The sequence below is a fragment of the Myripristis murdjan genome, chromosome 18 (assembly GCF_902150065.1).
Source record: "Myripristis murdjan chromosome 18, fMyrMur1.1, whole genome shotgun sequence".
NCBI classification, from domain to species: domain Eukaryota; kingdom Metazoa; phylum Chordata; class Actinopteri; order Holocentriformes; family Holocentridae; genus Myripristis; species Myripristis murdjan.
Window position 1 is genome coordinate 6104630 of NC_043997.1, and position 14889 is coordinate 6119518.

At 40.7% G+C, this 14889-nt stretch overlaps 1 protein-coding gene across 2 annotated transcripts in view; it reads left to right on the forward strand.

Annotated features, from left to right (window-relative positions):
• Positions 1–14889, forward strand: part of LOC115377001 (phosphatidylinositol-binding clathrin assembly protein) — a 136688-nt gene that overhangs the window by 56054 nt on the left and 65745 nt on the right. For both annotated transcript variants that reach the window (XM_030076852.1, XM_030076854.1), the window contains 3 exons: positions 10934–11009; positions 12648–12750; positions 13957–14050. In XM_030076852.1, the coding sequence (XP_029932712.1) occupies positions 10934–11009; positions 12648–12750; positions 13957–14050 (273 nt within the window). The remainder of the gene's footprint in view (positions 1–10933; positions 11010–12647; positions 12751–13956; positions 14051–14889) is intronic.

A 14889-nucleotide genomic window follows, 5' to 3' on the forward strand; every position in this document is an offset into this window, starting at 1 on the left:
CAGTGAAGGCAGCGTGCAGCCGGTGGAAGACGACGCAACGAGCCGAGGACTCGGACAAAATAAATGTCGGGGATAATCCGTGACAAGAGGAGGCAGCGTCAGATCATCTGCGTCTTCGCCTCCCCCCGCGGTGCTTTAAAACCCTTCAGCGCACCCCTCGCAGTGGATTATCCCCCTTACGCCGCCGCACACGCCGGGAATTACAGGAAAAATAAGGAAATAATTAATTTAGGGAGCGATAATCTCTGAAAGGAAACATCCTCTGCCCACACCGCTGTCATACAGGTGACAATGGTTTAAATAAAGCACGCGGCTGCACAAAGTGGCTCAGCTAGCTCTGTGTTGGTGTTCGTGTTGCGCCGCTGTTAATTCCTGGGGAAACGAGCACAATAGTCTTGAAGCTTGTTGCTATTTTAAAACGTGGAGCAGGATGTAGCGGCTAATGGCTAACGCAAGATAATGTAGTTTGTACAACGAGTGGTGCAAGCCTTTTTCATGTCAGCAACCCCTAAAATAAAAACCAAACAGACCACGGACGCCCATGTTGGATGATTTTTACTGAAAAAAACAGAAATATATGTATAATTTGCGCTTCAAATTCACAAGTGTGAGTGTTAAAGTTAAAGTTGCATGATAAACAGGTTTATGAACTGTCTCACATCACCTCAGTATATCAAATCCAGTCCAATCCAACTTTATTTATAAAGCACTTTAAAATAACCACAGAGGTCCAAAGTGCTGTACAGTAAGATAAATACATAAAAAGACATAAAAAGAAGACAATACAGTACATAAAACATAAAAAACGGTAAAATACAGACATCACAGAAGACAGTATATATAAGAACAGTATATATAAATATATATATATACAGTATATGTTGAAGACTTGAAAGCAATGATCCTGTTCAGTGGGAAATATCCATATAAATTGTAAAATCTATGTCATTTTGCTTTTTCGATCATATTTTCTGTACGGTAAATGATTGTAACATTAAGCAGCACTGAATAATTTAAAGGAATAGTCCAACATTTTGGGTAAAACACCCCTTTTCCAACTTACCCAGACGGAGGCGAGATGCTGGATCCCATCTTCACCTCTGTACATCCGGTGGGTAGCATTTCGTGTTAGCTTAGCATAAAGACTTGAAGTCTATGGGAGTCGTTAGCCTCGCTCGGTTAAAAAGGGAAAACATTTTTAAAAAAAACACAACCTGCTGTCGAAATGAAGAGCAGTTTAATATCGCCGGTGTCACGTCTCCTCTGCCACATAACGTCAGACTGATTACTCACCAAGAAATAAAACAGTTAATAAAATAAAATAAAATCTGAACTCGCTGTTGCTGGTGATGCGGTGGTGTTTAGTTACTAAGGAAACAAACGTCTTCTTCACTTTAGAAAGAGAGAGAGAGAGAAAGAGAGAGAGAGGAGAGAGAGAGAGAGAGGGAGAGAGGGTAGCCGGGATCTCTCAGTATCAATAAAACATGAGGTTGTTCTCCGATATGCTAACATGAATTATTTGACAAGCTGACTCGACCTGTTTCTCGGTCTCGCCTGCTCCTTCCCTCTCTTCGTCGTTCACTCGTCTCTTTTTCTTACACACCTTGTCTTCAAATCCATCTCTTCTCCCTCTTCTTCTTCTCCTTCTTCTCTGAATCGCGTCTTCAGGGTTTCTGCTCTGTTCAGATTTTTCCTCTTTTTAACATTCATGTGTTTTTTTGTGTTTTGTTTTTTGCGTGTTGGCTCTGCGGTCTGCCTCTCTGTTAGAGGCTTTTGATGAGGAGAGAGATGATGGAGTGATGGAGAAAGAGTGCTTATTCACTGTAAAGGAGCAGTACACCCAAAATATATATATTAAAAAAAGGCTGTTTCCCACTTACGCCTATAGTGCAATCATCCAGATAATTTCTGTGTGATCAGATGAAGTTTCTTTCGCCTTGCACTTCGGTTTGGCTGTAAAATTAAAATGTAAAATTGAAACTCAGCAGCAACACGGACAAGGATAACCAGCATAATCCACAGTAATCCACAATAATACTGTTATAATTGATAATATTTCATTTACATAGCACATTACATGAATAAAATTGATCAGACAACATTACTAAAAAATGCTCACAGAGCTCAAAGTGAAGTTAAGATGCAAAGGAGTAAAAAGCGATGGGAAAAAAATGGAAATACAGTAAAATTGAATGGAAACAATGAATTTAAACATAAAAAAACAGAGCAATGAGAAAACAATAGTTACACTTTTATAGATATAAAAAATACAAGGAGTCATACAGCATACAGAGAAATTATAATAGTCGAAGGGAAAGATAAAAAATGTAAAATTACTAAAATATATACAGCTAAGTGTTTCATTGAGAACTACTTGCTGCCAAAGAACATCAGAAGACTGTATCCATCCGCCGCTAATGAGTACAAATAGATATTTAGATGCAGTTTGTCTCTTTTAATTCAACAGGTTTTATTGAAATTGATGCCATAAGAACAATATTGCCATACCACTTCAGGAAAGTGAGCTAATTTCAATTAATTACACAGTAGAGTAACTACATGATAACACAAATGAGGGTCGTACAGTGATGGAAAACCTGGAACCTTGACCATGGAAATTTAGCTGAATTTATTCAATTGTTTATTTATTTATTTATTCATGCATTATTATTATTATTATTATTATCACTATTATTATTTATTTATTTATTTATTTATTGTTGATGATTATTATTATTATTATTATTATTATGTATTGTTGATTATTATTTATTATATTATATTTTAAGTCACTAAAAACATTGATTAAAAGAAGAATCTGAACCGTGGACAAAACAGGTTCTAGATGAAATAGATGAAATATTACAAATTGGAAAAGAGAACTTAGGTATACTGCCAAAGCAAGAACATTATCAGTGGAAAAGTGTAACTTTTTTTTTTTTTTTTTTTTTTTACACTTCATAAATCAGTATGGGGAATGTAATAATGTTGACAATCATCTTAACTTTTCCACTGTTTCTTCTCTGTCTCTACCTGTGATGATTGTGTCAAAGTTTATGTCTCAACCTGGACTCATTTTGCCCCAAGCAGAGTGCTTAGACACACACACACACACACACACACACACACACACACACAGAAAGACAGGAAAAGAGAGAGAGAGAGAGAGAGAGAGAAATCCCAATCCACATTGAGTATTTTCTTTGCCCTGCGACTTAAACTTGTTCTCAAGAAGTCTCTAGACAGCATCGCCTCTACCCTTTTACTGTGTGATGCTCTGAAATGCAGTCACACACACACACACAAACACACACATACACACACACACACACAAAGGACAACAAGAAATCATATTCTTTATGCCTTTTTAAACAGTCCCAGAGCCCCTGGAAGCGTGTCAGAGCAGCTGAATCCAACACACATGCCCGCAAGTCAATAGGCGCGTGCACACACACACACACACACACACACACATTCCTAGATGCTCCAGCTGGTTCTCAGCCAAATCGGGAATTGGCAAACTGGCAAATCTCAGATCATTTTAAGTCAGTTGGACAGAGAGAGACGGCCGTAACGCTGAGATGCTTTTGGGAAGCCTGAGGCCCGACTGAGTTCCCACAGCCGTGGACGGAGGCCAGCACGCATTCCACTGCACTCCGTTAGCCTGTGACGCCATAGAGAGAGAAAGAGACGGAGAGAGAGAGAGAGAAAGAGAGAGAGAGAGAGAATGAAGAAATCCAGGCAGATGAGCCGCTCAGCACCTGCTCGCTGCCTGTGACTCAGTGAGCGTCAGGATAATGAACAGTGGAGAGAAACCTGGTTTGGATCCTCAGCCTGGCAAGGAAAAATCTGGGCCGGGGAACGTGGAGGAGTAAAAGATAGATAGAGAGAGAGATAGACAGCAAGGATGTGCACAACACCCCCCCTGTTGTTCATGGTCAACTAATCAGTGGGAGGTATGAATGAATAATCAATTTCTCGGTTTGTGCCCGGTGTTTACAAAGGCTTTAATTGATTGTGGGCAGAACATCAAACACAGTGTTGGAAGACAAAAAAAAAAAAAAAAAAAAAAAAAAGAGAGAGAGCAGCACGATGGAAACAAACATACCTGTCCCTGTGACTGTCCTCATTAATTTCTTTGTGTGTGTGAACACGCTGCTCGAATTAACAGTGGAATCCAACATGATAACAGAGAAAAAGACACAAGCAAACAAATAATCGCCAGTATCATTATTATTATTATTATTATTCACGCACCAATCCACATTTCCTGACTGATTATATTCTACATTTAACTGGATTTTCTGATCAAAGCAAGGGAGGGAAACAATAGATAGATAAATAGATAGATAGATACTTTATTCATCCCGAAGGAAATTCAGTTTTCAGCAGTATCCACAGATTAAATAAATAAAAAAATAAAGAATAAAATATGACACTAGAGATGTGTTACAATAGCGTTAGTGGTAATCCACACACAGCTCACCTGGAAGTCACCTGTAAGGCCGAGCGTCCTCACCCTAAGGCCATAAGGTTTTATGGGGTCTCTATAAGGAATGCATACACAGGCTGTTTGCTAACATCCATAGAGATTTTCCGACATGGGGGAAATAAGGGAAATACGATGGAGAGGGGCCACCAAGAAGAGCTTTCCAAACACAACGGTACAAATAAATCATAAGAAATTCCTCTCAAAATCTGCCGTCAGGTGTTTGTTTTCAAGGGAACATATGAAAATACATCTCCTTTACCAGTCATTTCTCTTCAGTGTCTCTATCCGATATGTGTGACGTTGCAGGAGACATTTGTGTGGTTGTATTATAAATTTTCGGCTGCACATTTTTTTTTTTTCCCGTAAGAACACGAGGAGCGAGTTTCCGTTCCTCAACCACAGGCTGGGAGGCGGCGCTGCCTTACAGACGACATTCAAAGCAAAATTAAATCACACAGCTGGATGTTGTTGCTGTGTCATGCTTAGTATTGCTCTGGCCGACGTTAAATTCAAGACAATAACAAAGTAAATGACCGCAAATTACCACAAAATGGCAATCACGAACCAATAATTGGAGTGAGTAATCATGCATGTTCCTAAAAGATACACTGAACAAAAATACGCCCCATGTCACACTTTTGAGTTTTTATCACAATTAGGGTTATGCAATATATAAAACCAATCAAAATTAATTTTGTTATTGAATAATCTTCAGATCACCGTCCATTGCATCTTGATATTGGCATCAGAAAAGGAGTGGCATTCCTTTGAACTCGGTGGGGGTCACACTTAGGGTTAGCCTAACCCTAACCCTTCTCGCAGGCGCTTATGGACCATTTGTGGTGTGATTTATCGCGGGAGTTACGTTCTAAAAATAACCCGCAATAGGCGAAATCCACGAAGTAGTCAGCTTTATTTTTTACAATTATTCTAGATGTTTTAAGGCTGTAAAACCCCTCACTACACACTTTATACACTTTTCTCAGACAGGCATTAACATTTTCTCACTTTTCTCTCTTGTTTAAACTCTCAAAGTTCAAACCTTCGTAGAAAAATCAGGACGCAGAACACAATGCGCTGTAAAAAAACAAAACCAAAAAAAAAAGCATGCAAAATTGCACTAAAAAAATCCGCGAAACTGCGAGGCCACGAAAGGTGAACCGCGTTATAGCGAGGGACAACTGTACTGCCCATCTATTAGAAATGAACTCTCAAATGGCCTATCGTCCGATAGTGAACATCCAGCTGCACAGCGACCCCTCTGGTGGACATCCCTGCGTCCAGCATGGCACGTTCCTGCATGACTTGAGACATCTAGAGCATGGTGACTTCTGACAAAATTTGACATTTTGGGGTGGCCTTTTATTGTCCCCAGTATAAGGAGTGTCTGAGTACTGCTCACTCTAGCTGTGTCCCAATTCAGGGTCTGCATCCTTCGAAGTCGGCATTTGAAGGCCAGTTACGTCACAACACTGCACGAAGGCCTGTCCCAATTCATCCAAAGTCGAAGGATCCTTCAAATTCGCACTTCAAATGCGTCCGTAGCTGATTCGGAGGATGAACCGTGACTATCCTTCTTGGGCTCCCGTATCCCAAGATGCTTTGCGTGTTGCTGCTCAGTCTAAAAAAGTTAACTGAAATGGCTACGGCGGCATCTAAATTCAGATTTCACTATTATAAAATATTCGGTTTTTACTCATTTGAACATCCAGCGCCATATATGTTAAACCAAAACCCCTTTCTTTACTGTTTTGTCTTGTCCCATTTGGTTGACGGGGAAGACGATTCATCTGAAGTCCGGGTCCTCCGAAGGCCGCAGACTTCGGAGGACCTGGACTTCGAAGGATGCAGACCCTGAATTGGGACACAGCTTCTGTTTGAGCAGCATCTGGTCATGCCACACCCATGTACTGAGTGGAATCACTGCATCACTGAGCAAATGCTCACTGGCAGAGATGGACTCAAATATGCGACACAAATAAAGAGAAATATCCATTTTGTACAAGTACAAGACAGTATGTGCTCACATAGGGTGGCTGACTTCATGTCACATCAATATTTGACATGGGACGTTTATATTTTTGTTCAGTGTAGATAGGCAGGTAGAGAAAACCACCTGAACCGTATATAACCAATATAAAACTAACAGTATAGAGAGGAATAAATCATACACAGGTGCAATATTTATTTATTATTTAAGAAGTTACGCACGTGAGTCAATTGACGGCACTCACTTTATTTGATATAGCCTACTTTTCAATAAAAACATCACGCTATAAATTGACATGCCTTGATATCAGTCTTATATAGCCTGCACATAATTTTAAGCTCAATAAATTCAGATAATATTTGACCGGAATTTCAAACATTTGTCCGGTAAATTGAAAACCTGCCGGTCACGTTGTCCGGTGCCAATTTTTTCTAGCGGAAACCCTGCACAGGGCTCAATTTGTGTAAATTCTGTGTTTTTGCGAGACCTGGAATCTGTAAAGGGTTGCGTCGGTCAAGAAGAACGGTGTGAAAACCGCCTCTCGGCTCCAGTGGATCTGCTCAGTGGATCCGGCAGCAAAACACTGCAGTTGTTACCGGGCAGCTCCCAGGTGTCAACGTCGGACGCTGCAGAAATGTGAAGCAGGACGGTGCTCTGCAAAAACCTGCCCTGAATAATTCTTTACCCAAAAAAAAGAAAAAAAAAGAGAAAAAGCCAGACTTCCAGCTGGAGTTTGACATTTTTGCCCGAACCTGATGGGTTCAGCTCAGTCATTTCTGATGTAAGCGCTCGGTTCAGGCAGCGGGCGGGCTGATTGACGCTCACATTGACTTTTTCCTAATGTGGGCGAAGCCAAAGAGCAGCACAGCTCGCTCCAGTTTGACATCAGTCGCTCACGTTGGTAATCCCATAGGCTGATAATTTACATCCTAACCTGTAATAATAGGCCGTGGCGGCTCTAAATCTGTTTGTCAGACAGGAGCCCCCGTTATTCTAGACGGTCTTTCCGGGAATGAGACTCCTTTCCTCTCATCCGTCAAACCATATCGGAGTTTATAGGATTACGAGAGGGAAAAAGACGCTGTTTAGTGTGAGATTATTATTTAGCAGACAGATTAATTAATGCCTATTTTGGGCTCCAGTCGGGGCTTTGGCTAAGAAAAAGCCACTGTCTCTTGGGTCTGGACGGATTTTTTTGTGTGGAAATGTTGGGTTGGTCCATCACCTGCTCTGTGACCTCAGATTTGTCAAACTGAACTGGTGTTTCTTCAGTGTTCCCCCACAGTAACAAACTGTAGGAGTGGGGATTAATTTGGGATTAACATATGTCTATTTCCAGTGTTTCTTACTTGACCGTTTTAATTCTGGTTAATTCTCCATTTTTTTGTGTGTGTTTTTACTCCAGCTATTTAAACCTGTTCACCTTGCTTTTCCTTTCTCTCTCTCTCTCTCACACACACACACACGTCTCAGGTCTCAGACTCTCACTGCACACACACACACACCTTGCTTGCTCCGCCCTGCTTCTTCCCGTCCCTCTCTCCCCTTGTGTGTCTGCTCTGCTGACTTTCCTCGTCAGCAGTGTGTTTTATCCTCACGTCTCAGATTTTTTTTAATCACCCGCGATGCTTTTTCCACAACAGCAGGTGAGCCGTGTACGGAGGCGCCTTATTATTAATAACTTAACGAGATGATTGACACTTGCTTTGTCCAATAATCTGTAGTAGAGAGGCATTTAAGGCACAGTAAAGGTACCGAATTTTGATGCCCAGCCCTACTAATAACATTAAGACTTTGGTTTGCTGAGACACACACACACACACAAAGTGCTGGTTACTTGGTGACAAAGGAGGGGCAGAGGTGATGTGAAACTATGGCACTAATCTGATTGGGCTGAATTATACTGTTAATACACCTGGATGGGCGTGGCATGCATGGGAAACGCGGCTTTTAGTTGAGGACGGAGGCAGTGATCAAGTTTCTGTCATGATTCCCGGCAGCGGAAACACCGGAAAATGCGATCAGAGAGACGTAATAGAGTCCGTATGTTTATGTTTTATCAGGTGTTTGAGCATCCGATTTGATCTCATAAACCGTTTTCAGTGGGTCACCGCGCGTCTGTTTATTGCATTTCATATTAACTCGTGTCAATCCTCCCTGCTCGCCCCCAAACAGCACAAGGATAATTAATTTCTTTGTGTTTCCAGACCGCTCCGACTGCTTCCTCCAGCCATTTTTCTTCCCTCACTGCTGCTGTGTGGGCATTTCAGACCCGCTCCTGATAAATGACCGGGACCGGGGAAGTAATTTCAAATCGCAGCGGCGCCGTGCCGAGGTGAAGCAGGCCGGCGAGGTTAAACTGTTTAAAATGGCAGGGGCGGCGAGCCAGGGTCAGGCTCGCGTGTCGGTAAGCAGCCTCCCTGCTGAGGTGTCCTTGAGCAACACGCCGAATCCCAACAAGCTACAGAGACTCTGCACTGCAAAACAAACAAACAAACAAAAAAAAAGTAATTTAGTCTCATCTTCAGTGTCAAAATGTTGTTTTTCTTCAAACAAGGTATAAAAGCTGCCAGTGGGATAAGATAATCCCACTTGTTTCCAGAACATTTCTTGAATCAGGTGTCATTTTCTTGATCCTAACGCCCTGATTTGCCTTATTCTGATTTTTTTTTTCAACATATTTAGACTTTTGTTCCCAGAAAAAATTCCTGAAACAAGTGAAGCTGCACTGGAAACAAGTGGGATTATCTCATCCTACTGGCAAGTGTTTTCACTTACTTGAAGAAAAAGACGAGTGAAGAAAAGAAAAGTTAACCCAGTTTCCTTAATGCCAGATAGTATCCGTGTTAAATCTGAGGAATAAATGTGTCATTTATTCATCACGGCGGCATAAACCATCACAAGACTTTAGATTAAATGCTCGAGTCGTGGCAGAGACGGAGATACGCCGCGTTTTAATAGAATTCAGTCGCGGTTTCGGCTCGGCTTTGGCCCAAGGTCAAATTTACGTTCCCGTCACTTGTGATTCATATCGCTCGTCCTCAGTCGCTCGTGGCTAATGAACACAAACTATTACAGCCTATCAAACACTGTGTGTGTGAGAGAGAGTGTGTGAGTGTGTGTGTCTTACGGCTATTAGAAGTACAACATTCGGCGGTAAATCAATTTGATCTGCTCGGTCATCTAATTAATCTTTAAAATTAGTAAAGATGCCCTTTGCTAATTGGTTGGAGGCGGCTTTTAACCTCTGAGTGGTGGCTGAGCGTCGGCTGTTTTCAGCAGCATCCAGTTTCCCCACCAAACTCTCCAGCCATTCAGACAATTAGGTCATTATTGGATAAGTGCAGGGGCAGAAAACTGACTGATGGTAATTTGGGTAATAGATAAATTGTTTTAGTCATTCATCCAGTTAAAACAACATCAAACTTCGTCTGACTCCAGGTTCATAAAATCACTAAAATGCCAAGATTATCTTTCGTTTCTCCATTCATAATGGTAGAAATTTCAAGTTCAAAATATAGAAATAAATAAAATAAAACAAGCACAAAACATTGATGTCTGCATCTATACGGTTCTCACTGCGATATTCATAAATTATAAATGATTATGATTCAGTGAATATGGATAAAAAATGAATGAATGTGCTTATTGAATGTTTTTTTGAGTCTTTTGCAATATTGCGTACTGCAGATTTATTTATTTATTTTATTTACTTATTTATTTATTTATTCATTTCAGGTGCTAGTCTAAGACATTTGAAGACATCAGTTTGGGCTTCCAATGAGACTTTTTCTTTATGATTTTCACTCTTGATACACTCAATGATCAGTTGACTACCTGAAAAGGAATTGATAGATTGATCAAAAGTGATAATAATCATTTGTTGCTGCCCCTCATTTGAACTGAAAGCTTTACGATCAGCTTTACGGCTCTCTGGCTTCCACATGAAGATTTGTTCCAGATTTATTCCAAAACGGCGTCACTCAACATTTCAACATTTGCTAGAGTTTGGGATAGGAATCCACCGAACCATCGACCAGATCAAAAACCTGCTGGAACAGTTTGACGGCTGCCTGTTTTAAGGGTAAAAGTCCAAACCAGCGAGCCAGGTTTCATTTTTACAGTCTGACGGACGACCTGAAGGGGGCGCCACCACTGGAAAATATGACTTAGCTTGGATTGTATTTATATTTCCGGAAGATTAGACACTTCCCAGGATCCACACATGATATCAGATCGTTGTATTTCGCCTCCATGAAAACACTGAAGCTTAAATCTCTAATCAGGATGATTTCATGTCATATTCCAGTCGCTGTGACTGCAGCTCATTCCAGATTCTTCAGAATATTTTATCTCGTTCTGCTTGATTTCATGTTTGAACATCGCTTTTCAAACCCGTATTTGCAGGGACTGAAGCACTGACTTTCCGCTCTCTGTCTCCCCTCCCTCAGCGTTTCATCCAGTACCTGGCCTCCAGGAACACCCTGTTTAACCTGAATAACTTCCTGGACAAGGGAGCGCTGCAAGGTAATGCACACACACTCGGACACACACACACACACGGCACACCACGCAGAAGTAACGTGCAAACAACTCACAGCCCTGGTTTGTGTTTTAATTTGTGTTCGGAGTGCCAGATGGGCAGGATTTGCCTGGGAGGACAAATACCGAGCGGCAGAATGCTTTAGACAATCACAGCGAAGCGCTCGAAAGTCGAAGCTGATCCACTTCTCCGGGACTGACGAGTCGTCCCGACGCCGTCCAAATGGTTTCGATGCAGCACACACACCCATCTGGTGCTGCAGCATCCATAAGACAAACTGGGTTTAAACGCAGGGTACATATATGTCTATATATGCACGCCAGAAATGCCATTTACTGCTAAACATTTGCATTTACTAGGCAGACGCTTTTTTTCCTACTCACTTTTTGGGGTAAAATGATTTTCACTAACTGAATTAAAAAAGGAGATGGGATATCTAGTTAACATGTTTTTAATTCTCAAGTATATGAATCACATGGCTGGTGCAAGAATTTACAAAGAAATCAAATTAAGTGTTGATAATAATAGGAAAAAAGACCTTTCTTCTGTGTTTCTCTTGTGTTTTCATCGTGAGGCAACCAGGAAAAAAAAAAAAAAAGAAAATCTCCAGTGTTTCCAGTTTCGTCGTTTCTCGTTTCATCTGTCACTGAGCAGTTTCTGTGGCACATCACGTCCTCGCCGTGTCGTTCGTTTAATTTCCAGTTACCTCTGGCCTCTTTCCGCCGGCCCGCATCACACACCTGAAATGTCAAACATGATTGAACTCGACGAGGGCAGCGGTGATAACAAATACCATCACAAGAGCCGACTCCCAACCTCTGAAGTGTCTTTGGATCCAGTTTTTCTTTTTTTTTTTTTTCTTGATTGGAATCCCCCCACCCTGCAAAAATAGAAAAAAAAATCAAAATAATAATAATGCTTAAAGCAATAGGAAGAGGGTTATGGCATTCTTAATAAAGTAGCAAATATATTTCTATGAATGAAAAAGGTATCTTTGAAGAAATGTGGAGATCCAAAAACAAGCAAATAGACAAAGTAGCAATCAAGAAAAAAAAATAGGACAAATGAAAAAAAAAAAAAAGGAAAAAATGTGGGAAAAAATCTAGGAAAAATTTGGAATAAAATAATTAAATTTAAAAAAAAAAAAATCTTTTTGATAAGAGCTTTATTTGATCCTTCGTATTCATAGAAAAAAATAAAATAAAGACTGATTCATAATTTATACTTAAAGAGAAGGAATAAACATGTAACTTGAAAAAATAAGAAGAAAAGGAAAAAATGGGAAAAATAAATTACTCGTCATAATATTAACAACCCCAAAAAAGAGAGGATGAATACATTACTTCTGATAATATCAATATATGAAAAATAATTCAGCTGCACACAGTCCCTCAAGACATCAGGAAGCTCTCAGATGAAGAAATGAATGCTTTGTTCTGATTGGCTTATATGACCTTGTCGGCTGCGTAATGAGGTCACACGCTGGTGTTTTTGGGTCATTTTGGTGAAGCGAAACCTGATAGTGATGTGTCGTCGTGTTTGGTGGGTTTACAGACACACTCTCTTCCTCTCTCTCTCTGAGTCTTGACCCTCCTCCTCCTCCTCTCTCCTCTCTCTCCCAGGTTACGACATGTCAACCTTCATCAGGCGGTACAGCCGCTACCTGAATGAGAAGGCCATGTCCTACAGACTGGTGGCTGTGGACTTCACCAAGATGAAGAGGGGGTAGGACACACACACACACACACACACACACACACACACACTCACACACACAGAGGCAATGACAGCCCAACTTACAGTATCACCCTGGAGGCTGTGTTAAGCTTTGTCTTCAGAGTAAGAGAGGCAGACATGACAGACAGCTCTATTGTCATTCTCCTAACGAACGCTCTGATTTTACAAACACAGATGTCATATAATTCTATTAAACTACAATCGTGTGTAAATCCTTTGCATACAACACAGGACACATGCTGTGAAGACTGTTAGGACTCTTAATGTTTTATCTGGGGCTGCAACAAATGATTATTTTTATTGTCTGTTGTTTTTTTTTTGTTTGTGTGGTGATAAGCCAGAAGTTCGAGATCTGTAAATGTAACTGTCAAACTTTTCGTTTTCAATCCGGACAGCAGCTAATGATTATTGTCACTGTTGATCGATCTATCAGTTGCTTTTTTCAAGTAATCAATTGCTTATTTAGTGTTTTAATTGTGAAAATAATAAAGAAAAAGCCTAATAGGAAGTGATCAGAGCCCAAAGCGATCTCTTTAAATGTCTTTGATCTGACCAGCAGCCAAAAAATCTCAAAGTGTTAATTTTATAATAAAGATATAAACAGGAAAAAGAGAAGACAGTCTTGGCGTGTTACTTGATAAATGACCAAAATCATTCATCCATTATTGACTGCTGATCGACTGAGCGATAAATCAGCTAATGGTTTCAGCATTAAAGTGCAATATCTGTGGCTCCATCAGCCGGGCTGAGGCGGATGAACGGTGCTCTTGAAGAAGGAAGAACAAACTCCGCCACAGGAAAACCTGTTTGGACTTTATCAAAAACTGATTAGTGTTTGGCAAGCTGGTATTGTTCTTCAGTGTCAGCTGGTGGCGGCCGCGTTTCCTGCCGTCCAAAGACAAGAATGAAACGAAACTTGTTCATTATCTGCTGATCTAAAGCCTCTTTTGAACCCTCTGTCTGGGTGATCCCGCCAAGCCGGCTTCATTATTTATCTGACAGAATATTTTCTTGCACAATCGCTTGGCCCTTTCAACAAAACCTATAATCATTTTTTGCAACGTTCAGACCATTTTTGTCTTTTGATGCATCATTCATTCTTTGTCGTTTTAGGTGCGTTAAAATGTGCATGAAAAATTTCCCCCCACAGAGTGCCCCCTATAGCTCAGTTTGGGTTTTGTTTTTCCATTTCAGAATCGACGGTGTGATGCGAACCATGAACATAGAGAAGCTGATCAAGACCCTGCCCATCATCCAGAACCAGCTGGACGCTCTGCTGGACTTCCAGGTAACAGCTCTGTGTGTGTGTGTTTGTGTGTGTGTGTGTTTCAGCTATCCTGTGTAGAATACAACCGGCAAACTTAAAAAAAAAAAAAAAAAAAAAAATATTCAAGGCACACTGTTTCCTTGAAAAAAATGTTGAAAAGCCATTATTTTTACATTGCTAAATATGATTTAAACTCCTGGCTGCTGACCACGAGCCTTCATCAGGGTACAGAGCAGCAGCCAGGCTTTAAATCATATTTAGCTGTGGCCTTTTGACATTTTTTAACATTTTTTCAACAGGATAGTTTTAAGTTTGCCACTCATAATCTACACAGGATGTTTATTTAGAAAGGAGACAAGCTTAAAAATATATTTTCCGTTGATCTAACCCTCTCCGTAGAGTTCATGATTCTTGTTTGCCAGATCAAGGGCACACACAGCGCTCCTGTTTCCCCTCCTTTTTGTTTTGCAGTCATAATTTTATTGCCGGACACGCTGTGCAACATGGATCTCGTAAACTTTGACAGGACATCAACTTTGCTGCATGTCGACTGTACGATGATCACACAGTTGAATCTTAAAGGCTGCAATGCAAGTCAGTATACAAAAAGGCGTCATCGGCATATGTCATCACTCTGTGCCGCAGTAGTGGTGGACAGTGAAGATAAGCAGGAATGGAGCCCTTACAGCTGTGATGTTAATGTGTTTGGACAAAAATCCAAAGAAGAGGTGGAGGAGAAGGAGGAGGAGGGTGTGGACCCGGTCGTTTTCTTCTTTGTTGGAATCCCAAACATTTGGCTTTACTTATTTTATCTCCATCATCGAGTTTAGCTCCTCTAAATTTCTGAAAGAGTCAGAAAT